The sequence below is a fragment of the Hesperophylax consimilis genome, chromosome 18, assembly GCF_061612785.1.
Source record: "Hesperophylax consimilis isolate HC1 chromosome 18, BYU_Hcon_1.0, whole genome shotgun sequence".
Classification (NCBI taxonomy): domain Eukaryota; kingdom Metazoa; phylum Arthropoda; class Insecta; order Trichoptera; family Limnephilidae; genus Hesperophylax; species Hesperophylax consimilis.
Genome location: NC_142853.1, coordinates 176,813 through 200,436, shown reverse-complemented (window position 1 = coordinate 200,436; position 23,624 = coordinate 176,813). Strand labels below are relative to the sequence as shown.

At 39.1% G+C, this 23,624-nt stretch overlaps 4 protein-coding genes across 4 annotated transcripts; 2 read left to right on the top strand and 2 right to left on the bottom strand.

Moving 5' to 3' along the window:
- Positions 1 to 1,212: 1,212 nt before the first annotated feature.
- On the top strand, positions 1,213 to 2,487 carry LOC149415198 (uncharacterized). The gene is made up of 2 exons (XM_089642826.1): positions 1,213 to 2,186; positions 2,420 to 2,487. The coding sequence occupies exons 1-2, from the start codon at positions 1,337 to 1,339 to the stop codon at positions 2,485 to 2,487; spliced, it is 918 nt and encodes a 305-aa protein (XP_089498952.1). The 5' UTR covers positions 1,213 to 1,336.
- Positions 2,488 to 9,324: 6,837 nt separating this feature from the next.
- On the bottom strand, positions 9,325 to 11,803 carry LOC149415197 (uncharacterized). Its single transcript, XM_089642704.1, has one exon. It carries the CDS (start codon positions 11,711 to 11,713, stop codon positions 10,304 to 10,306), a length of 1,410 nt encoding a protein of 469 aa, XP_089498830.1. The 5' UTR covers positions 11,714 to 11,803; the 3' UTR covers positions 9,325 to 10,303.
- Positions 11,804 to 13,389: 1,586 nt separating this feature from the next.
- LOC149415196 (uncharacterized) lies at positions 13,390 to 15,102 on the top strand. Its single transcript, XM_089642374.1, has one exon. It carries the CDS (start codon positions 13,687 to 13,689, stop codon positions 14,923 to 14,925), a length of 1,239 nt encoding a protein of 412 aa, XP_089498500.1. The 5' UTR covers positions 13,390 to 13,686; the 3' UTR covers positions 14,926 to 15,102.
- Positions 15,103 to 19,143: 4,041 nt separating this feature from the next.
- LOC149415195 (zinc finger protein 711-like) lies at positions 19,144 to 21,683 on the bottom strand. Its single transcript, XM_089642283.1, has one exon. It carries the CDS (start codon positions 21,441 to 21,443, stop codon positions 19,980 to 19,982), a length of 1,464 nt encoding a protein of 487 aa, XP_089498409.1. The 5' UTR covers positions 21,444 to 21,683; the 3' UTR covers positions 19,144 to 19,979.
- Positions 21,684 to 23,624: the final 1,941 nt, after the last annotated feature.

The following is a 23,624-nucleotide window of genomic DNA, read 5'->3' as shown; positions in this document are numbered from 1 at the left end:
TGGTGGGGTGCTAAAACTATCGTGGTTTACACCACTTCGTGACTTTGTTCGGGTCCATGGCGATGGCGTCGCCACTCTTACCGCTAGATGACGCTGGCTGGCTCATTCTGATCTCCCGATTTACTTAATGTGCAAAATCTTAAGGGTCTCCCTTGCTCCCGGGTGTCCGGCCACGGAACTAACATGGTAGGCGGTTATAACTTTGCTAATCACACTGGTTGGTACTACCAACTGGGGCTCGTTGTCTTTCCTCCTTTTCCAAGGGTGCAGCGGAATTTACTAAAAATAAATTAGATAGCAACATATCTTACACTGGCTAGTTTCATTTTCAAGTCTCCACTCTTTTTTGATTTCATTACTTTTTAATGTGAAACCGAACAAGAGCCCCGCCCCCAACTGCTCCCAACCGTCTGGAGCCAGTGAGATTATGGCATCTCCAATCGGGGGATGTGGTACACATTATGGTTTCATATCCTAAATGTAAGGGCGTCCTAAATTCCAACCTAAAAATGAATGAATGGTTCACAAACTAGATAATATCATAATTAAACAGCTTACATCTAACATTTCTATTGCAGGGACCCACAGCACGGCGACTATATTATTTTACAATTCCTTGCTTTGCGCAGACGACACAAATATTTTTTACGATACCAGTAGCTCGATCATTATTTTGGAAGTTGAAAGAACGAAAATATTTTTGGCTTTCATATTCCTCTTAAGTTAAACATTGCCATACAAATGTGCTATATTTATATAAACCCAACGAGAACCAAAAACGCAGTCTTCCGAGCGATTAAATCGATTGTTTTGATGTTTCGGTCAAAAAACTTCGATAATGTAAATGTTTCGATCTTGCCCATCACTACTGACAGATGCTTTTATTTGTTATTCTTACAAACGTCAAAGTTTTCTGTTTTCCCATAAAAATAATTTTTGTTTAAAAATATATGCGTAATTAAAGAAATAACTTATGATGACGGCATTTGAAAAAAAATGCCGTGTTTGCTTAAAGTCTGGAGAGTTACTGATATCGATATTCGAATACGAGGATACTTTCAAATACACTGATAAAATTAAGCATTGCACTAACATTACCATCACCGAGCTGGACAAATTTCCTTCCTTAATTTGTACTAACTGTCGAAGGGATTTGTCTATAGCTTACGATTTCGTCGTTACGTGCCAAAATTCAGATAAATTATTGCGCGCCTCCAATGTGGAAGTTGAGGTTAAGACGGAGATCGATCAGAGCATCTCTGATAGAAGTTGTAGTCCATACGACATCGGGGAAGAAGATATAAATTTATTACAACACATTAAAAGTGAAAATGAAATGAAAAGAAAGGCGCCCAAGAAGCGCCAGTCAAAAGGCAAGATTAAGAGAATAAAGATAAAGAAAGAAGCGAGCGAACTCCAGTGCGCCACCTGCGGCCTGCTGGTCACGAGCCGCTCGGCCATGGCTATCCACGTCCGTCGTCACACTGGCGAGAAGCCGTACCAGTGCGGGGAGTGCGGGGCGCGCTTCTCGCAGGCCGGCACGCTCAAAGTGCACGCCGCCCGGCGCCACTCCGGGCCCCCGCCGCCGGGAGGCCGGCCGCGCCCCTTCGAGTGCGCGCACTGCGGACACTGCTTCTTCAGTCGGCGGGACCTCACGGTGCACACGCGCATCCACACGGGGGAGCTGCCGCACGGCTGCACCACCTGCGGGCGTCGCTTCTCACAACTCAGCTCGCTCATCCGCCACCGCCGCACCCACACGGGCGAGCGGCCCTACCGCTGCGGAGAGCCCCGCTGCGGCAAGACCTTCACGGACCGCTCCATGCTGCAGCAGCACCGCTCCGTGCACAGCGAGGAGAAGCGCTACCGCTGCGCCGAGTGCGGCAAGGCGGTCAAGTCGCGCAACACTCTCAACAAACACATGAGCCTGCACCGCGAAGCCAAGCCCGTCATGTGCGAGCGCTGCGGGGCGGCCTTCAGCACCAAGGGCAACCTCGTGTCGCACATCCGGCGCCAGCACGGAGTGCGCTCGGGGCAGTGCGGCCAGTGCGGGCGCCAATGCCCCGACTTGGCAGAGCACCTCCGCAAGCACTCGGGCGAGGCGGCCTACGTGTGTGGCGTGTGCGACAAGCGCTTCCCATTACGCCGCAGCTTATCTGTCCACATGCACAAGCACAACAATGCCGGTAAGCACAAGTGCCAAGAACAGAACTGCCCAAAATCCTTCTCCCTAAAATACCTGTTGGACTTCCACCGCCTGAAATATCACTCCAGTGAAACGCCCCATGTCTGTAGAATTTGTACTAAAGGTTTCTTGAGAATTGGTGATTTAAAAAGACATACGAAAATTCATCACCCAAACTTTGTCTTGGTATGATTTGTTGATATTATTTATTTGTTGTAACTTGATTGTACGTAGAACCCGATTCGCCATCACTAGATCGAGGCGGAGCTGTTAAGGGTCAACTTAAAACTGCTCGTTCATAGATGGCGCTAATTTAATTATTTTATATACATTGGAGAATTTCAACTGTTGAAAATTACCATTGAAAACAATGCCGACGTTATTTCTAGTGATTTATCACTGCCCGGTACTTAACGTTTTCCATAGGACTGTTTTGTGTATTATAGTGCTCCGTACTTAGCGAAGCCTCATGCACCACCTCTTTTATTATTATTTATATAGATACATCTAGTACTATCTACATACATTATTATTATAATCATAAAGCATTTACATTGTAAAAAATAGATCTAAGTATTTCAACGCTTCTGATATTTTTTTCACCAATATTCGTAAGAATATAATGTCCAGTGTTGAAAAATAAAATAAGATTCGTTTTTTTTTTAAGAAAAAAGAGTTGTATAAACCAATATTGGAAATTAGTCGAATAAAATATTTATGTAGGTAATTAAACCTAATATTCTTCTTCATACCATCACTCCTAACCAACACTATCTATTAAAACATGTAACATACTTAATGATGCTGAAATGCTATTCTTTTCTTACCTTTATAGATTAGCTTGAGGCTTGGCACTGCATATCAGCTGCACGGGATACTTGAATCGTTATAGATTAGCTTGAGGCTTGGTGCTGCAATTCAGCTGTATGGGATACTCGATTCGTTATAGATTAGCTTGAGGCTTGGCGCTGCATATCAGCTGTACGGGATACTTGAATCGTTATAGATTAGCTTGAGGCTTGGCGCTGCATATCAGCTGTACGGGATACTTGAATCGTTATAGATTAGCTTGAGGCTTGGCGCTGCATATCAGCTGTACGGGATACTTGAATCGTTATAGATTAGCTTGAGGCTTGGTGCTGCAATTCAGCTGTATGGGAAACTTGAATGAGTTAGTTCACGTCTCTTTCTTCCACCTCTAGACCCATGGATTTCCCCAGAGACACAATCTCCTACCGGCCGACCTGCTAAACCGAACTCGTATTGTAACATTAATGCCAATGGATGGGTGATGAAAAGATTAATTGTATAAATTAATGATGGATCAAACGATTGTGACATTAATTGGTAATTACCAAATACAATAATCTAGTCATCTACGCACACGCACTCAACACAATGTATGTAGGTAGAGATGAGATCTGATAAGGAAGTTAAATAATAGAAGGTTTAAAATAACAACAGACGCTAATTTATTAAATAACAATTATTAAAATACTTGATCAATCAAAATAAACATGAGACTCTAATAAACATCTTATCTCCGGGCGTGTCAAGAATGTACGTAAGTTTAACGCCATCTTGATAAAAATATGACTAAGAGCAGGTAACATTATTAAATTAAAAACCTTAAAAATCTTGTAAGGAATGTCTGAGCGGGCGCCAGCGTAGTATAAAATAACTACGCAAGAAGTTAAATAAGTAATCCCTCTTAGAATGATAAGTTACATGATTAAAAAGTTAAAAGAGAAAAAGACCTTTCGTGACTTGCAAAGTAGTCCCTCATTGTTCCGGTGTCGCACGAACACACCGTAGTCCCTTGAGTCCAGCCAGCAACTGAGCTCGACGAAGTGCGCTCCGGACTGCTAGCTCTAAACAGTAGTGCCAACCGGAGAAAATTGACCAATGTTTATTCTAATCGGGTAGGAACTGCGCCGCCCAGAAGTAAGCACTGCTACAGTATCTCGAATTTTGCTCGTAACTCAAAGCAAAAAATCACTCGCTCGCCGGCTCGTATCTCGAAAAACTCGTATATTGGGGCACTCGTATGTCGAGGTAGCACTGTAGCTATTATTTTCAACGGCTAGTTATATATATTTTGACGCAGTATTAATATGTACAAGCACAAACAAACAATGCGCCATAAAATTGTTTTTCCTAAAATAATAAAATTAGTGCCATCTATGAGAGTTTACCCTTAAATGGCTAAATTCTATAATCATACTAGTGAGCCCCGGCAGACGTTGTCCTGCCACAGACCTACTTCTATGTAGTAGGGAGTTAATATTTGTGGTTGTATGTATTTTTGGATGAACATGTGAAGAAAATTAGTTGAAAAAATTAAAAATAATTTAGATCTCGACAACAGCTCGAGACCCTATCAGGTCCAAAACTATCCTATGTTTCAAGCCGGAACCAACCAAACACATTCACAAAATTTCATTGAAATCGGTTGGGCGGTTTCGGAGATTAGCGTGTGACACATGATTTTTATATATTAAGATGGAAGATTGAAGTCATGTCTTAGATAGAGAGGATATTTGTTTAGAGACAAACAACAATTGTAATTCTATTGTAAAATAAGTATTGTGTACAGTATCCACTGTGTAAATAAAACACTGAAAATCTCTCCTCCGTGATATTCACAATCTTCTATCTATAATGTATTATCATTTATGTTGTTCTTACAAGAATATTACGCTGTGATTCTACACAATTCATCTCTGCATGCCCTTACACAAAAAAATCTTTATTCTTTTGATAATAAAACAATTTAAAGTAGGTATTGTTCTACCTAAATATGTGCCTGTCTTAAACGAGTATAAGTACTACTTGCACTCACTAATAAGTAGCATCATTTGCTGGACGGTGACATAATCTGGCACAAAATTAGACAGTGCCCTTGGAGTGATTTTCCCAAAAATTGCACTCTACAAATCATTGAGATATTATTATTAAGGTCAATAATATATAATGAATATTACAGACAAAACTGTTCTATACAAATGTAACTTTAAGAGTCGTGGAAGACGCAAGCATTTTGTGGCGCTGAGTTGTAATTTTGTAATACATATATACAATATCAGAGTGTTGATACCTAATTTATTGTAAGAGAGTATAATACTCCAGATGCTCAAGAATACACCCCTTTGCTAGGTTTATTCTTCTTTAATTTAATACCTACCATTCTGTTGTGTAAGGGGAATTTAAAAAAAATAAAATAATAGTGGATGCACACTACAACAGTCCCTACAGACCAATTTATTAGTTGGTGGTACTCACTGAGCTGTACCAGCGATTGTTTCAGTACATTATAGAATGTAATTTATTAGTTGGTGGTACTCACTGAGCTGTACCAGCGATTGTTTCAGTACATTATAGCAGCGTTTCTCAATTTTTTTTCGCCCCGGAACCCTTATCGATCATACTTTTCTAGGCGGAACCCTATTTTTATAAGAAAAAGATAAACTTGTAGTTTGAATACTTTCATGTTTACCATGTAAAGAAAGATAAAAAGTTTTGTGTAAAACTTAATTTAATGTGAAGAGTGATATCTTTTTACATTTTTTGTTAAAATAGCATTGAAATCAGGCTTTATGCCAGACAGCTGAATACGAAGATCTGGAGCTGCATCCAGTCTGTTTTTGTATTTGTTTTTTTTTGTGTAAGCGTAAGCCGAAAAACCAGTTTCACATCGGTAAGTGGTCACAAACGGTAACAAAACTGTGATAGCCTTCTCGACGACTTCTGGATATTCGTTTTTAAGTCCAATCCAAAACTCATCCAGATTAGTTTTTTCTGAATTAAACTTTTGTTATAAGGAAGAAGAACACATGATATCAATCAAAGCCTCGTTCTCTGTTCGACGAGTTCTGAGTCGACGGTGTCCTGTGAACTAGAAATGGATTCTGTACCCAGTCAATGTCCTGCAGTTTTTTTCAGGAAAATACTCTTCCAGAGATTTGTTGAGGGCCATCAAATGTTCGTAAATGCATTTTTCAACATCTGAGGTTACTTGCAACTCATTTTTTTCCAGAAACTCGTTTAAAAGAGTAAAACATTGGTACTGTTTCTGTTCAACACATTCTATCCAGAAGACAAGTTTCTTTCTAAGAGAAGAGATTTTGTCGTTTACTGTAAAAGTATTTGTGTTTCTTCCTTGCAATGACTTGCAAATTACATTCAGTTTATCAAATATGTCTGCCAAATACGCCAGTTTCATTAGACATTGCTCGTCGTGCAATAGTTGAACAAGACCACTCAAAGATGAAGAAAGCGATTCTTTGAAAAAAAATACCACTAGTTCGTTGCGCAATTCAAATAATCTTGATAATACTTTTCCTTTGGAAAGCCATCTTACTTCCGTGGGAAGAAGAAGTGATTGATGCTGACTTCCTATATCTTCACACACTTTTTTAAAAAGTCCCAATTGGAGCGGACGTGATTTAACGTAATTCTCAATTTGTACGGCTTGATCGAGAACTTTCTTTACCTCGTGTGGTATTTTTTTTACGACAAGGGCATGTCGATGTAAAACGCAGTGACTGCTGCTGCATTTAGGTGCAACATTCTTAATTCTTGTTACAGTACCTTTTATTTTGCCAGTCAAAGCGGCAGCTCCATCGCTACATACATCGACACATTTGTTTCAATGAATGTTATGTACATTCGTGTAATTATCAACGACTTTGAAAATTTTTTCTCCAGTGGTGTTGGTCTCCAAAGGAGCACAAATAAACGAATCCTCTTCAATAGGTCCCCCGAAGGGGTATCTTACGAAAACAAGCAGTATTGATAGTCCAGCGACATTTTTGTACTTTCGTCGAGTTGCAATGCAAACATTTCACTACTTTTAAATCTACAAATCAATTCATCTTCAATGTGGTCAGATATTTTATGGATTGGATCAGATATGATATGAACTCTGAACTGCTGCAACTTTCTTCGCTGCGTCTTCGCCAAGTACACACTTGACAATTTCTGTCATACGGAGTTTTATTAAAGTCTCTGCAATCGTTTGTGGTTTGCCAGCACGAGAAATCCTGTAACTTAGCAGGAATGATGGTTCGGTGGCATTCTCGTTATCAGTTTTAACATATTTATGTAAAGCAGCCACACTGGTTTTATGTGCATCTTTTAAAAAAAGTCTAAGCTTTTGTATTTTAATTGCGGGCGGTTGGTATTAAGATGTCGTTTAAGCTTTGCAGGTGCCAGAGAGCTATTACATATGATTTTGTTGCAGATAACGCATTGACCATCCGGATTCTCAAGCATTCCAACAGAAATAAATCCAAAGGACAAGTAAGATTCGTCATATTTTCTCTTTTTTGAAGAAGTGTTGTCCTGAGATTGCCCAGCCCTTTTAGTCGTTGGTGTATTTTGTCTATCCTGCTCAGGACAATATCCTTCAGTATTTACGATATCCTGAAATTAAATAAAAAACATTAGTAATGTGACGGCAAGATGCAGTTTGGTGTTGGCTAAAAAGAACAGTCCCACCTCAAATCTTCTTTTGGCACAGTCTGGAATTTGACACCTTTTTCGGGCGTGATTCATTTATATCAAAATTAGATGGCATTTGCTGTTTAAAAGGCTAGAGTCGAACACCCATGCGTCAGTTATACTACATTAAAGTAATTTGTCAGGGTTGTCACGGTTGTCACCAATCAAAATATGTTCATGAACTGGGCCTAAATGATTACTATTGCTAGGTAAGTATAATTTACTTACGGATAAATCAACAGCTTCTTCTGAAATACTTCCATTATTTGCTGACGATGAACTTGATGAAGCACTTATGCCACTTTGTAAGCGCCCTGTTTTGAGCCAGTTATCCATTTTTTTAATAAAGGCTGAAATAAAAAATAACATGAATATGAATAAATCGTTTTTATTTGTTTTGGCACCATCTGCAATTGGTAACAAATAAATTGGTAAAAAAATACTTACCTAAAACGGATATCGTAAGTACAAGATTATAAGAACAGGAATAACAATATCACTGGAATGTCACCTTTGTAAGTTCACACGAATTAAAAAAGAACGAGAACACACACGTTCTCTCATGTCACAGTCATAGACTCGACTGAGCTTGCGGCGGGCGATACGGGTCGCGGGTGGCGGAAGGAGGCGACGGCGGTCAAGCGCGCTGGATCTAGCTCCCGTGCGCATTATTTTTTTTGTTAAATACATACGTTAAATCCGGACGGAACGCGGAACCCTTGTGATGCTTCTACGGAACCCCAGGGTTCCGCGGAACACCATTTGGGAAACGCTGCATTATAGAATGTAATTTATTAGTTGGTGGTACTCACTGAGCTGTACCAGCGATTGTTTCAGTACATTATAGAATGTAATTTATTAGTTGGTGGTACTCACTGAGCTGTACCAGCGATTGTTTCAGTACATTATAGAATGTAATTTATTAGTTGGTGGTACTCACTGAGCTGTACCAGCGATTGTTTCAGTACATTATAGAATGTAATTTATTAGTTGGTGGTACTCACTGAGCTGTACCAGCGATTGTTTCAGTACATTATAGAATGTAATTTATTAGTTGCTGGTACTCACTGAGCTGTACCAGCGATTGTTTCAGTACATTATAGAATGTAATTTATTAGTTGCTGGTACTCACTGAGCTGTACCAGCGATTGTTTCAGTACATTATAGAATGTAATTTATTTACGCCTTAGTGCTTTTACATAAACAAGACTTTATAAACATAAGTGCAATAAAAATAAATATGATGTAAGTACTTGTACAGATATCTTTACAGCAATTTTTTATTTAACCCTTCAAGGCTTGGAAGGACATTACTAGCCACAAACATCATATTCCATTAGAAGCTCGGAAAGACAGATCTGACCGGGGTGTCTATACACTATTAAAAAAAAAAAACTATTTTTTCTTTTTCGTCGCTTGAAAGATAAAATAACTCTTCTTCTCAGTTTGTCTCAAATATTTATCCATGATTACATGGATAAAATCAAAAAAATTGTTTAAGTGTATGATTACAAATTGGCAGGATTTTTTCATCGACAGTTGAAAGTTTAAAAAAAAATTATTGTATAAACGGCATAAAACATGAAGTGACAGTTTTCTTACTAATTCCCTGCACAAAAGGAGTGAGTTTTCTAAATATCAAATTCTCGAGTCAAAATGTCCCGGTAAGTTTTTTTGTTTGATATTAAGATTTAATTATTTAGATATATCAATGTTTATTTCAAATACAAACATTTCAAAGATAATTTTATCTAATTTCTAAAATGGTATTTCTTTTTACGACAACTTCAAGAAATAGAAATATGTATAACATTTTAGATACCTCAGGAGCATTCCGAAATTCCATGAGACATCACCGTGTTGGTGGGACTTGAAGGTAAAAATATTTTAAAACCTAAAATAACAATTCTAAAGCATGTCAGAAAACCACTACGCTCAGTGTACTTGATTTTCAAGGTTTACTAGCCTAGCCTTACTTGACTAGCCATATTTTACATATATATTGCATGAAAACCAATGTCACCCCTGACTTAATACCTTTGGGTTCTAGCCCGTTTAGCATGCGCTCGGTCTCTCTTACCCTTGAAACACAGTTCTGCTTGTGAAATTTAAGCGGGGAGTTTCTTGTACTGGATCATGAAACACGCCCAAGATTTTCTTGTGGTATTCTTTATTCTATGACTACAAAGATTGGATGATGTTGTTAGTATGAGAATATTTCAAAGTAAATCTATTAGTGACATCAGTTTTAAAGATTTCAAGGCATAATTTTAAAGAACAATATTTAAGATTTGAATCCAACCAGTTTACAGCGAAATTTCCTATGTTTTAATATAAGTTAACTTTTGTGGTTCCGTCTCCCATCGGAAGGTTGGCAAAGCAGCCTACAGCAGTAGGAACAACTCAGCAGAACTATACTCGTACTAGTTACGCAGATTTCCAAGCCTTCCTCTTCCCTCAAGCTTCCCCTGGATTTTTAATTAGAATATAGGTATAGAATTTGTCGCTTGCGCAAGGTTTTAACAAAGTAATAATGTAAGAATATATTTTAATCATTAGTAATGTATTTCCTATGTCATAATCATACAGTAAAACAAACCTGTTGAATGAGATAAATTAAACAGCCAGAGGAATTCTGTCGTTGGGATGAACCGTGTTTAAATGTCTGGAGAGATCGCTCTTTCGGAAGAACCCGTTTGAGCAGAGTTTGCAAGTGTAGGGCGTCTCGTTGGAGTGCACTTTGCGTGTGTGGAAGTCTAGCATGCTCTGTTTAGGAAATGCCTGAGAACACTTGTCCATGTCGCACTTGTATTTGCGGTCGTTGTCATGTCTAGTGGTGACGTGGAAGGAGAGGTTGCCCGGGGTGCGAAAAGCTCGGGGACAGAGCTGGCAGCGGAATGAGCACTGGTCAGAGTGTAGCAGCATGTGGCGCGTAAGATCAGAGCAGGGCTTGGCGCACACGGTACACACCCCCGCCTCGGAACGATGCATCTTCTTGCAGTGCTTGTCCAGGTTGGCCTTGACAAAGAACTTCTTACCGCAGCACTCGCACACAAAACTCTTGTCACCGTGTGTTAGCAGGTGGTTGCGCAGTGCCATGCGCGATTTGAGGCTCCGGCCGCAGGTTGCGCAGGCGTACGGGCGCTCCTCCGAGTGCACAGCGGCGTGCTGGCGCAGACAGCTCGGCTGCGCGAAGGTGGCCCCGCAGCGCTCACAGGCGAAGGGCCGCTCCCCGGAGTGTGTGCGCGAGTGGCGCCGCAGCGAGGAGTGGCAGGAGAAGAGGCGCGGACAGGCAGCGCAGCGGAAGGGCGTCTCTCCGGTGTGGCGCCGCGTGTGCAGTATGAGTGTGCCCGACTGCGAGAATCGCTGCGGACAGTGCGCGCACGCAAAGGGCCGCTCCCCGGAGTGTGAGCGCGTGTGAACCACGCGGTCGCTTTTCCTCTTGAAGGTCTTGCTGCAGAAAGTGCATGGGAAAGTTTCCTCTCCCAGCTCGGGATGGTTGCGCCTGATGTGTTTCTTCAACCCGCATTCGGTGGCGGCAATATAGAAGCAGGAGACGCATTTCCATTCGGTCTTCTTCGCTGATTTCTTTTTCCTTATTTTCTTATTCTTTCGGAGCAGTGTAGAGTTCCGAGGTTCGTGGACTTCCGGAGGAAATAAACGGTCTTCTCTATCGCTCGATGAGTCACATTCGACTGGATTATCAAATTCTTCTTTAATTTCAAGTTTGACGTCTAAGATATCTGAAATATTGGCGAATTTGCCTTCCTTGAAATGCTTTTCTAAGTATTCGTTGGAAGTTTTACACATTTCTATAAATTTCCAAGCGGAAGGAAGTTCAAAGGCGCAAGATTTACAAATAATCTTCGGACGATCGTCCTTTTCGGATACATCCAGGCCGGCGCAAGAAGAAAGCATTTCGCAAAATTTCAATCCGTTACCTTCTGTAACGTCAAATAATGATACACCGTAGATGGCGCTTTGCAGACAAGTTCTGCAAGTAGAGTCGATTGTGCGTACGTCCATTATGACCAGTAATTATCTTTATTTCTTTAAATTATCAAGCGCAACGACATCACAAATATACAAACAATATGAATATTCAATATTGACGTTTATAATCTGACATAATGGTGGTCAGTGTTGCCAACGGATCTTGGCCTAATGTCGCCGTTTTTCAAACATTTAGTAGCCTAATGTAGCCGAATTTCAGTTGCAGTAATTCTGCCCACATATTCCCCACAAATATTCTACGTGAGCTTAATTCCCCCTTTTATTATTGGAAATCCATGGGGGCTCCCCCCCATGAATTCTCTAACAACCCTCCGGTTGTTAGAGAATTTCTGTAAAACATAATTCCCCACAAAAATGTTTCAAAATAAGTACTCCCCACAGAATATTTGAAATCCATGGGGGGGGGGGTTGTTACAGAAAAAAAATTCCGAAAAGAAAAAAATTTCCGCACAGCCAAAAACATTGTATGATTCCCCACAACAAATTTTGAAATCCATGGGGGGGGGTGGCTACGGAATTCCATTTCGAAAAATTCCTCACATTTTTCCAAAATTTGAGGTAGCCTAATCGGCCTTTTAAATTTTTAAGTCGCCGATTCTCGTTCTGAGTAGCCTAAATGGCGATAAATCGCCTTCGTTGGCAACACTGATGGTGGTACACAAAGCTTAGATAAAAGTTTTTTCAATAAAGTTACTTACGTTTCGAAAACTGTTATGTTCATAAAAAAATATTGGTATTTTATTTATATTATTATTTAAATATAAAGTGTATGAAAATTTTACACCGGCCCTACTCTTAGAACCGCTTTTGTAGACCGATTGTGAGTTGATTTAATTTTTAGCTTTTGTAAATATTTTAAGAGATCTTCGTTGTACTGAATTATTTGATTCGTTCTCACGAAACTCCTAATAGGCCCACGTTCAATGATTTTCTACTCTGCCTTAAGATTAATTCGGCAATGCAATGGCACTGCAATTGAAGCAGTATGCGTCTAACGCTGGTTTATTTATGCCAACCGTATTTCACAAAACACGGAGATGTCATAAAAAATAATTATTTTCCGTTTAGTCGCACATCGATCCAGTGCTAAATTAACCAAAAGTAGTGTAGTATTTATATTCCCTATATCCCTTTTTATTTATTAAGTAGAAAAACGCAAATAACTGTCACAACTTCAGCGGAAATATAAATACATTTAAATTACCCTACCTATAAGTATTTACATTGAACCTTCCTTTTATCTTAAGTTACATATATTTGTTTTACATATGAGTTATATATATTTTTACATATTTTTTGGCATTCCAACATCTTACTACTCCAGGATCTCATTTTGGTTTGTTAGTTACACATTTTTTTCTTAACACTCTATTCCTTTGCTTTCTTACACACTATAAAGGTCTTTTTATTACTCAATTTTAGGCAATTCTAATTTCATGTTATAGTTTTATATTTATGTCTACTTATAAAAAAATACTTATAAGATGCTTATAAGTTATGGTGTGTTTAAGCCGAAAGGCGTTAATAGTATAAATAAATAAATATTCATCGGGATCAAATTGGGGGATTTAGAATTTACAATGTATCTATAATATTATATTACATAATAATGGAAAAAATAGAAGTATCCATATTGTTTCCTGAACGTCATTCCAAACTCACTTAATCTGTGCTATATCTGTCAAAAAGTCAAAAATATCAATAATTATTTGTTTGCTCCGTTCCATGTCCGTTCCCGCCGTACTGATACAATACTCAATAATAATATTAATATAATGTTAAGTAAAAACTTTGATTATTAGGTCAAATTTACCGAACTAAAAAAAGCAGGGAAAGTTATACAACCCAGCAATTAATTCAACCAGCTTCGTTTTCCTAATAATTTTGGGTAATTAATATTTACCTAATTTTGTTATAAAATGGTGTAAATTTAGTTGCCAAAGCTTATTCTTATATTCTTGAAATAGTGAATCAAATTTGTCAGAATGAAGTTGGAATTGGACTGCTTAGAAGAAATTTGTAGAGTTTGTCTATCCAATAAAGATAACTTGACTTCCTTATTTGAAGTCAGCTCAATAAAAAGCATTTGTGAAAAAATTGAACATTGTTCAGGAATTAAAATAATACGGACAGAAGGACACCCGTCCTCCATATGTAAGGAATGCGTTGAAGAACTGGCAATTTGTTATAAATTTCTCGAAAAATGTTGTGATTCTGATAAAGAATTAAGAAATCTTTCAAAATTCAATAACTCTGCTAAATGTATTAGCAACAGCCCTGAATCTAAAAGTTGCGACGACACTAATGTAAAAACTGAAAGCATTAATTGGGATTCTGAAAATCAATCAGCGGAGAGTTCTCCGCTTCCCGTTCAGCGTGTAAAGAAAGACAGATGTACAACGAGACGTAAGAAGAATGTAAGGAGAGAGGAGCTGCAGCATACGTGTGAGGTATGCGGAAAGAGCCTGTCCAGCGCCTCCAACCTACGTGTGCATCAGCGCCTGCACAACGGGGAACTACCCTTCCGCTGCGGGCAGTGCGGTCGGGGCTTCGCGCAGCAGGGCTCCCTGGCGGCACACGCGAGGCGGCACTCCGGCGAGCGGCCCTACCGCTGCGCAGCCTGCCCCGCCGCCTTCGCTGAGCGCACCCACCTGCGGCGCCACGCTTCCGTGCACAGCCTGCAGCGGCCCTTCGTGTGTGCAGCCTGCGGCAAGGCCGTCAAGTCCGCCTTTGCCCTCAAGCAGCACGTGCGGCTACACGCGGCGGGTCGCGACCACGTATGCGAGTGCTGCGGGGCTGCCTTCAGCGTGAAGGGCAACCTGGTGGCACACGTGCGCGCGCGCCACTCGGAGCGCTCGGGACAGTGCACTGTGTGCCGCCGCGCCGTGCCTGACCTGCATGACCACATGTCCTTGCACACGGGCGAGAAGCCACACACTTGTGCGCAGTGTGGGAAGCGCTTCTCGCGGCGCCGCGGGCTGCAGGTGCACTCCCGCCAGCACTCGGCAGAGCCAGAGTTCCCTTGCCCCGTGGAGGGATGCCCTCGCTCCTTCCGGGCCCGCTGGGTGCTTGACTGCCACGTGTTAAAGCACACAGGGGCTACCCCTTTCAAATGCAATTTTTGTTCTAAAGGATTTGTGCGTGTTTGTCATTTAACAAAACACTTGAAACTCAATCATCCCCGGGAAGATGATAGATTGTTGAAAGCTTCCCAGGCGATTTGAAAAATAACTATTTTTTTATTACTTTGTGTTTTTCTCCTGTTCATAACTCAAATTGATAATTTCATAATAATCTAGTTCTGTTTTTGTGAAAATTCATCTCAAGTATGTTATTATTATTTTATTTTTATAATATTAAATTGATAATTTCATAATAATCTTAGCACAGTTTTTGTAAAAATTCACCTCAAGTATATATATATTTTTTTTTTCAGTGCATTGTTTATTACAGTCATTGACAATGTTAATACCACCAAGCCAGGCACATGCCCGTGTTGTGGTGGTTGAATATATATAAAGTACCTACATTAAAAGAATATATCAAGTAAGGAAACATTGAAGAAATTAAAAGAAATATAGAAAGTATACAATATAAAAGAAAATAAGGAGTATAGAATATAAGAAGCATATAATTTAGAAAAAAATATATCAATTCAATTTACGAAATCAATGTAAGTACTAATCAGAAAAAATAAACTGACATGTCGTCACCTTACATTACCACGTAAGTCTAATTTTTGGCAAAATTGAAGTTTCTTCTACAAAAATTAAAAAAAAAAACATTTTGAATCCTATTAAAATCTTGGAACTCTAGGAATTATATTTGTCCATCTATTGTATAATTTCAAAAGCTCGTAAGTAATTGTCATTGAGAGTTGGAATTAAAACCTCGTAAGTCTCAGCTAGTCATAACAGAATCGTTGGAATCTTGGATTGGGCAGCGGCTGTCAATACCTAATAAAATCCCATTTTAGAAGTCAAATTGCAGTGATAGGTGTTAACAAAGGATAAATTTCGCCGTAAAAAGGTATGTAAGTTATTCTGTTTACAATACAATACGAGTATAGGGTTATTAAGAACTCTTTATTTGTGAGGCAGACGGAGGCATTACAGCAAACGAGTTTGCCAATATTATTTGCAGCTTTATCATTAATAAATCAGGCATCCAAGAAGGGGAAGAAATTATATTATTCAGCGATGGACGCAATTATCAGAACAGAAACACTACATTAACAAATTCACTACTTAATCTAGCCATGGAAAAACAAATTACAATAATACAAAAGATCTTAGAACGTGGACACACCTGGATGGAGTGCGCACTCGTCCATATTCCAATGCAGGTGAGAATAGGGATATTTTTTCTCCTGCCGGCTACATAGAGATGCCTGCAAATCAGCTAATTACACTGAACTCTTATGATTATTATATATATTTTTAAGGACTATTATTCTGAAGTGCAGTCTATTCGTCCTGGATCAAAAGTAGGTGACTCGACCGTCGCTAATGTGAAAGCCTAAGTATGAGATAGTTGGAAAATATTTTTCAAACTAAAGTACTCTGACGACTGAACAATTTTAGAAAAGAGATTCATTAATTTTTTTTTTGATAAATGTCCATATAATCAGTTAAAACCACTTTAAACAGAGAAGAGGAAAATTCAATCATCTGCAGCAGCTGAAAAGTGATTCCCACAATTATCATTTATTTTATGTAGTGAATTTCTAATTTTATTTAGGTTCTAACTAATTTTGCATGGTTTAATTTTTTCTTCAGCTGTACTGTTTTTTTAATTTTAATAAAACAACCTTAAAAAACTGTTTATATGCAATCTCAGATAATATCCCGAGTTGTTGAATCTATACAACAAAACCTGGTAAGTCCACCCAAGATTCTTTGAGTTTGGTTGGGAATAACCATACATAGCTTAGTGGTTCAGAGCACCTGACCGGCAATCAGAAGGTGCGGGTTCAATTCCCGTCGGCGACATTTATTTTTACTCTGGAAATATTTTCAATTTGTGTGGATATTTCAGGCGAGTAATTATTGCTTATAATAGTTTGTTATCCTTTGTGCCGTGCATAAAAAAACCTTGTCTTATAAACATTAGCTTATGGTAAAAAAAAAATAATAATATTATTTTACCATCAATGTCCAAATTCAATAAGGAGTTCATGCATACGAGAAATAGGAGCAGACCTAGAACACTTCCTTGGGGAACACCGTAGGAGATTGGTAAATGTTTACTTCTATATTCCTAATTGGGGTGAATGACAGTTGTTTATGTTCTCTGTGTGAGGTAGTTTTTAACAGATTTCAGGGCAGTAACTTCTATCCCAATCTGTGTTTTTAGAAGAATGTAGTGTGAAATTGTATCGAAGGCTTTAGACAGAAAGAAGTTCCTTTATCGAGGTTATCAGATATCAGTTTGGTAAAGGTTGCAATTGCATCTGCAGTACTATGTTCTTTGCAGAAACCATACTGGTTATTTGCTAGGATTTTATTATCCTCGAGAAACTTGAGGGGTTTTAGTTTTACTACTTTTTCAACGATTTTGGAAATTGTGCTCAATTGACCTGTAACTATTTAGGGAAGATTTGTCACCTGATTTGAATATGGGGATGATTGAAGCATGTTTGGGAATATGCCAGATTGGAGGCTTAAGTTTATGCAGGAGATCCTTCGCAATAAAAACTTTTAGGTGCTTAATAAGTTGATTAGAGATTTTGTCTATTCCTGTAGAGTGGCTACTTTTTAATGTTAAAATGATTTCTATAATTTCTAGTTCGTTGGTGGGAGTGAAAATAAATGCTCTGGTCCCAGAGCACTTGGTGGTCATATTCTCCTAGATATATACTGTCTAAGTGTAAAGCATAATATTTTTGTATTAAATCTCCTTAATTCCAACCGCAATCGATTGATTTGATTGTTTCCATTGGAGTTGGGGGTTGCGATTCACAACCAGGAACTATTTGGGTGCACTTCTATTTCCTATAGCTTGCGTGTATCGTTTACACCATCAGCATGGCATTACTAACATACAAACAACTTACACGTCTCATTTACACCATCAGCAATCAGCATGGCATTACAAACAACTTACATGTCTCATTTACACCATCAGCAATCAGCATGGCATTACAAACTTACAGACAACTTACACGTCTCATTTACACCATCAGCAATCAGCATGACATTACAAACAACTTACATGTCTCATTTACACCATCAGCAATCAGCATGGCATTACAAACTTACAGACAACTTACACGTCTCATTTACACCATCAGCAATCAGCATGACATTACAAACAACTTACATGTCTCATTTACACCATCAGCAATCAGCATGGCATTACAAACTTACAGACAACTTACACGTCTCATTTACACCATCAGCAATCAGCATGACATTACAAACAACTTACATGTCTCATTTACACCATCAGCAATCAGCATGGCATTACAAACTTACAGACAACTTACACGTCTCATTTACACCATCAGCAATCAGCATGGCGTTACAAACTTACAGACAACTTACACGTCTCATTTACACCATCAGCAATCAGCATGGCGTTACAAACTTACAGACAACTTACACGTCTCATTTACACCATCAGCAATCAGCATGGCATTATAAACTAACAGCTACCAACTTAGTGCATTGTTTAAATGTGCTGAACATAGCAGGATTTTCATTTCAAAATGATTGATTATTTAAATCATAGAAATATTTCTCTTAATAAATCAGTTTACCCTTCAGGCCTCTGACACATTGACCGTTATATTTCTTAAAGAGGCTGTCAGAAAATCGGAAAATTTATATGTATTTCACTTCTTGTTGGGAAGTAAGAGCTTCACAGGTGCACTCATAGAGGGCAGTGCATAGAGCTTGCTTGGAAGTCCGCAAGATGGCAGCTAGTGGCCAGTAGTCACCAGGACCAGATAGAATGCTCCCAGACAAACTTGGTGTTTTCAGATCTCATTTAGCCAGCTCCTAGTTAGGTCGACTATCGAGTCACCATTGTAATATGCAAAGTATTAATAAATCCCTGATTTATCACAAAGGACCTATTATTTAAAATCTCCTTCCACGACGAGTTGGAGAACTGTTTGTGGGAAAACAACAATTCTCAATAAAATCCAAATAAACGGGATATCCCTGAACGTTTGCGAAAACTAAAAACTGTTCATGAAAAAAGGTGATGAAATACGCTTTCAAATGTTACTATATGTTATATATTAACATGAACATATAATTTTTGATATATTAAAATTTTTAAATCAAACATAAAAAAGTTTTGAAAATGGCTCACCTTACGTTTTTTCATCTAAACACTGATCTAAAATTACTGAAAAATGATAATAAAAAAAACCACATATTTTATTAGACAAATTTATTATAAGCATTACTGCTACCTCACTTTTTGTCGTTTCATATAAAAATAATTAATAAAAAAAATTACAAAGTTTCATAAATTTTTCTCAAATTGCGGTCAGAACCTTTGGTTTGCATGTTTTAATTATTCTGATGATGCTGTTTTTAAAAAAGCATGTTTTTACCTGTCACAGGTGGCATTTATATAATATATAGAAATCACATATTCGTACACGCTAATCTCCGAAACCGCCCAACCGATTTCAATTAAATTTTTTGAATATGTATAGTTGGTTCCAGCTTGAAATATAGGATAGTTTTGGACCCGATAGGTGGCGCTATTTTCGAGTTACCATTTAAACATTAAAAAAAAATTTAAATGGGTGAAAAAGTCGGGGACACCCTATATAACACAATATCTCAGCACTGTAAGGAGATACAGGGTTGAATTAAAGTCGATGGAATGTAGTTTTTTAACAGAAACATTGTGGTATACAGTCGTGAATGGTGGGTGATGTCGGAGGCACCCGAGAAAGACATTAGCAATAGCCAAGCATTGCGAGGGCTCCACTAAGTAGGTATATAAAAACACACACATATTCAAATGCAACATTGGGTCCGAATTTCAAAGCAATCTGTGAAGAACTTTGGGAGATTGTATATTTTGAACAAACAAACATTTTATTTATATACATGAATAGATTATATGCCCATAGAAGATCAAATAGTCATATCAGTTTTGTCAAACTAAAAATAAGAAATTTAAAAAAACTTTCTGTGTCATCTGCCCATCGCTAGCGCAGGGTAGGTTTATTGATTTATAGATATTTGACTAGATTTGATTGGATGCGGTTACCTGCATAATAAGTTTTCTAATAAATAAAAAGTTTAAAAAATTATATTTTTGACTTTGCCAAAGAACTTTCATGGGGGTGTTGGGAGTTAACGTGTCGAGAGAGATCGCTGGTTCTAAAGTATCCTTTGGAGCAATACGGACAGATGTGAGGAGTCTCGTTGGAGTGCACCTTGCGCGTGTGGAAGTCCAGCATGTTGCGCTTGGGGAAGGCCTTGCCGCACTCCTTTTCCGCGCAGGCGTACTTGTGAGCGTTGGTGTGCAGCGCCACGTGGAAGGACAGGCTGTTCTTGAGGCGGAAGGAGCGTGCGCACACGGGGCAGGCGTAAGGCGTGAGGCCCGAGTGCAGCAACATGTGTTCCCGAAGGTTGGACGTGTCCTTGCGACACAGCGCGCACCGCCCCGCTGCCGCCGAGTGCATCTTTCTCATGTGGCTTTCCAGATTACTCTTCAGTGAAAACTTCTTACCGCAGCGCTCGCAAACGAAGGCCTTCTCCCCGTGCGTCAGCATGTGTTGACGCATGGCATAGAGCGACTTGGTGGAGCGGCCGCAGTGGTGACAGGAGTGCGGGCGCTCGGCCGAGTGTACCAGAGCGTGGTGCTTGAGCGTGCTGGCGTGCGAGAAAGTGGCCCCGCAGCGTTCGCACGCGTATGGCCGTTCGCCCGAGTGCACGCGCCGGTGCCGCCAGAAGGAGGAGCGCGAGGCGAAGAGTCGCGGGCAGAGGGGGCACGCAAAGGGCGTCTCGCCGGTGTGGCGACGCCGGTGCTCGCTGAGCGTGCCCGACTGCGCGAAACGGCGCGGACAGTGTGGGCATGCGAAGGGTCGCTCCCCCGAGTGTGTGCGTGCGTGCACAACCAGGTCGCTCTTCCTCTTGAATATCTTTCCGCAACTTCTGCACGGGAACTCCCCGGGTTCTGCCCCAGGATGGTTTCGAATCCGATGTTTCTTCAGTCGACCGGATGTTTCTGTAACATAACTGCAGAACAAACAAGAGAAGCTCGCGCCTGTCTTGTGAGCTTTGTTTGTTGATCTCTTTCTACCCGTTGATGTATTTGTTTTTGCCATCGCTCTGAGAACACGTTTCACTTCCACTTCTTCCTCTACTTTGTAGTCGGAGTCTAAATCTTCCATATTGTTATCGGACGAAAATTCGGCTTTAATGGACTGAAAATTATATTCTTCCTTAATTTCCAATTTTAAATCCTCGAGGTTGTCAATCTCTGTAAATGTTTTTTGGTGTTGCGATTTCCCGTAATTTTTCCGCAATGAATCGTCAGTTGACCGACACATTTTCACAAATTTCCATACATTCGATAGGTCGAGAATGCACGACGGACAAATATTCTTCGGATAACTGTCTTCGATGGAAACTAAAACTCCGCTGCAACTGGTCAACATCTCACTAAACTTTACATCATGTTGGTGTATGTCGAAAATCGATGCACCCTCTCCCGAAGAACGCAAGCACGCTCGGCAGGCGGACTGCATATTTATTTTAGTATCCATATCCTAAGTATTTCGCGGTAAACGAATACTATCGAATGCGATTTAACAAAACACCAAGAACAAGAGAAAATGCTCGATTTGGACTTCAAAATGTGTATCCATTGTAGTCTTAGTCGGTAGTCAAATGGTAATTCTCCATCTTACTATATTCTGAAAATATTATTCACAATGTTGAATTATTTAATTTTATTATTGACAGGGATAGTTTGTTTGACAGCTAAATAAATTCCACGCATGGAATTTAACATGACATAAGCAAGCAGTGATGGTGTGCCCAAAATTTTTATTTCCCTAAATTTTACACCGAAATTTTCCTCGATTTCAGAATTGGATTTGTTGCTCGCTCAGCAATGGATTCCACAATATTTTTTCGAATCCAGGAGTAGCTAGAGTTTTTCAGGAAAAAAATAGTTATACTGACAAAAGAAAAGTTATTCTAGGGAATTTCGAATGAAATAATTCACCACATTTTTTTCGTGTCTATTGCGTTTCGCCTAAAAGTTTCCGCGAAAAATTTTGAATGTTTCAAATTTTTCTCAGATTGTATCTAAATTTCCCTAGAATATTCGATATTTCCCCAGAATTTGCCATAATTTTGTATTCTCTAACCCTTTTCCCTAAAACATATTTTCTCCTCTAGATCTAGGTAAATTTCCCTAGACATCACATCACTGAAGAATCCATAGACAAACAAGCAAATCGATCGCGAACTCCGACCCCACTGTTCAGGAATGAATTACGATAATGGAATTTGAAAGATGATTAATCAACATGATTTTTAATTACAAACTACAAACAATTTTTTTTTGTAAACTTTCATTACTCCTCTTCACGCATTTAAAATAACTACAAGAGACTACTATTTATGTCGAGGAAGAAGGAAAATATGCACAAAATAGGTGAGATTCTTAGGTTGGGTTATTATATATTATAATGTAGGTATATATATTAAACAACGACAAACATCATGTCAAAAACTTGGTGGTGAAGTTTTACACTTTGAAAAAAAAACTGATGCATCTTTTACATTGATGTAATTATATTATTATGTCATAATTCGTCAATGATCTAAATATTATCCTAAAACCAATAGTTTTATGCGTACTGGGCGTAGATGGGAATTATGCAATAAGTTATTTTTTATTATTAATTATTTTTCTATTTTCGTGCCCAATTTCTTATTCTTCGTTTTTGAAACTCGAAAACGAAGACCAGTTGGAATCCGAAATTTCGCTAATAAGCAATGAAACAGTGTTAATCTCAAGTGACCTACCAGGTAAGTATGGTATTTATTTATTGGAAAATTTGTATATCGCCGCTTTTGTGAGACATCACCTCAGGGGCGATTTACAGTTAGCTCTGTAGCTATAAAAATATTATTATCTCTGCATTGAAATGATACACGGGATTCGAACTTTGACAGTTGAAGAACTCACTTGTCTTTTTTCCGTTCGAATACGAAAAAACCTAATTTTATTGCCTTTTTTCGGTTAAAACTATATTTTTTGTCCTCTTTGAGTGCCTTTATTGCTGACCAAGTCCAGTAAGTGTTATTTTATATTAATATACATTCCTTTTGCCCCAATGGCCTTTGCCATGGGTAAAAAACCACCAGATCCCGTCCCCCCTGATCCTGACCCTGTTAATTTTGATAGTGACATTGCTAGCGAGGTTGAAATAATTACTGATTCCTCTACTCCCAAAAAACGAAAAGTTAGCGTCCTTCCGAAAAAGGAATCTTCTCAGGTTACAGTTCCTGTAGAGACTGTCGCTCCTCCATTCGCTTCACTGTACCCAACTTCAGCAAAAGCCCCCTTCATCGTGTATGTGCAAAACAACACACAAGGCCACTCACTGCATCCCCTTGATTTCGGTAAATTTGTTGGAAAAAAACCACTTGGCATTTCCCCAGGTGGTATCAGATCCGAAGGAAGATTCCGCATTTGTGTAGAGTTCACAACTGCACTCAATGCCAATAAATTTATAAATTCCATTGACTATCTCTCTGCCAAAAAATACAAGGCTTACATCCCTTCATTTAATGTCTCCCGCATGGGTCTAGTGAGAGGTATCCCCACAGACCTATCCGAGGAAGAACTCATCACGGAACTTATTATCCCAGCATCTTCGGGGAAAGTTTTAAAGACTAGGCGGCTGAATTATAAAGATAGAACTTCCGAT

Coding starts and splice junctions, on each gene's coding strand:
- LOC149415198 (XM_089642826.1), top strand. CDS start 1,337: ATGAAAAGAAAGGCGCCCAAGAAGCGCCAGTCAAAAGGCAAGATTAAG. Junction 2,187..2,419: donor GCACAAGCACAACAATGCCG/GTAAGCACAAGT, acceptor GATTGTACGTAG/AACCCGATTCGCCATCACTA.
- LOC149415197 (XM_089642704.1), bottom strand. CDS start 11,713: ATGGACGTACGCACAATCGACTCTACTTGCAGAACTTGTCTGCAAAGC.
- LOC149415196 (XM_089642374.1), top strand. CDS start 13,687: ATGAAGTTGGAATTGGACTGCTTAGAAGAAATTTGTAGAGTTTGTCTA.
- LOC149415195 (XM_089642283.1), bottom strand. CDS start 21,443: ATGGATACTAAAATAAATATGCAGTCCGCCTGCCGAGCGTGCTTGCGT.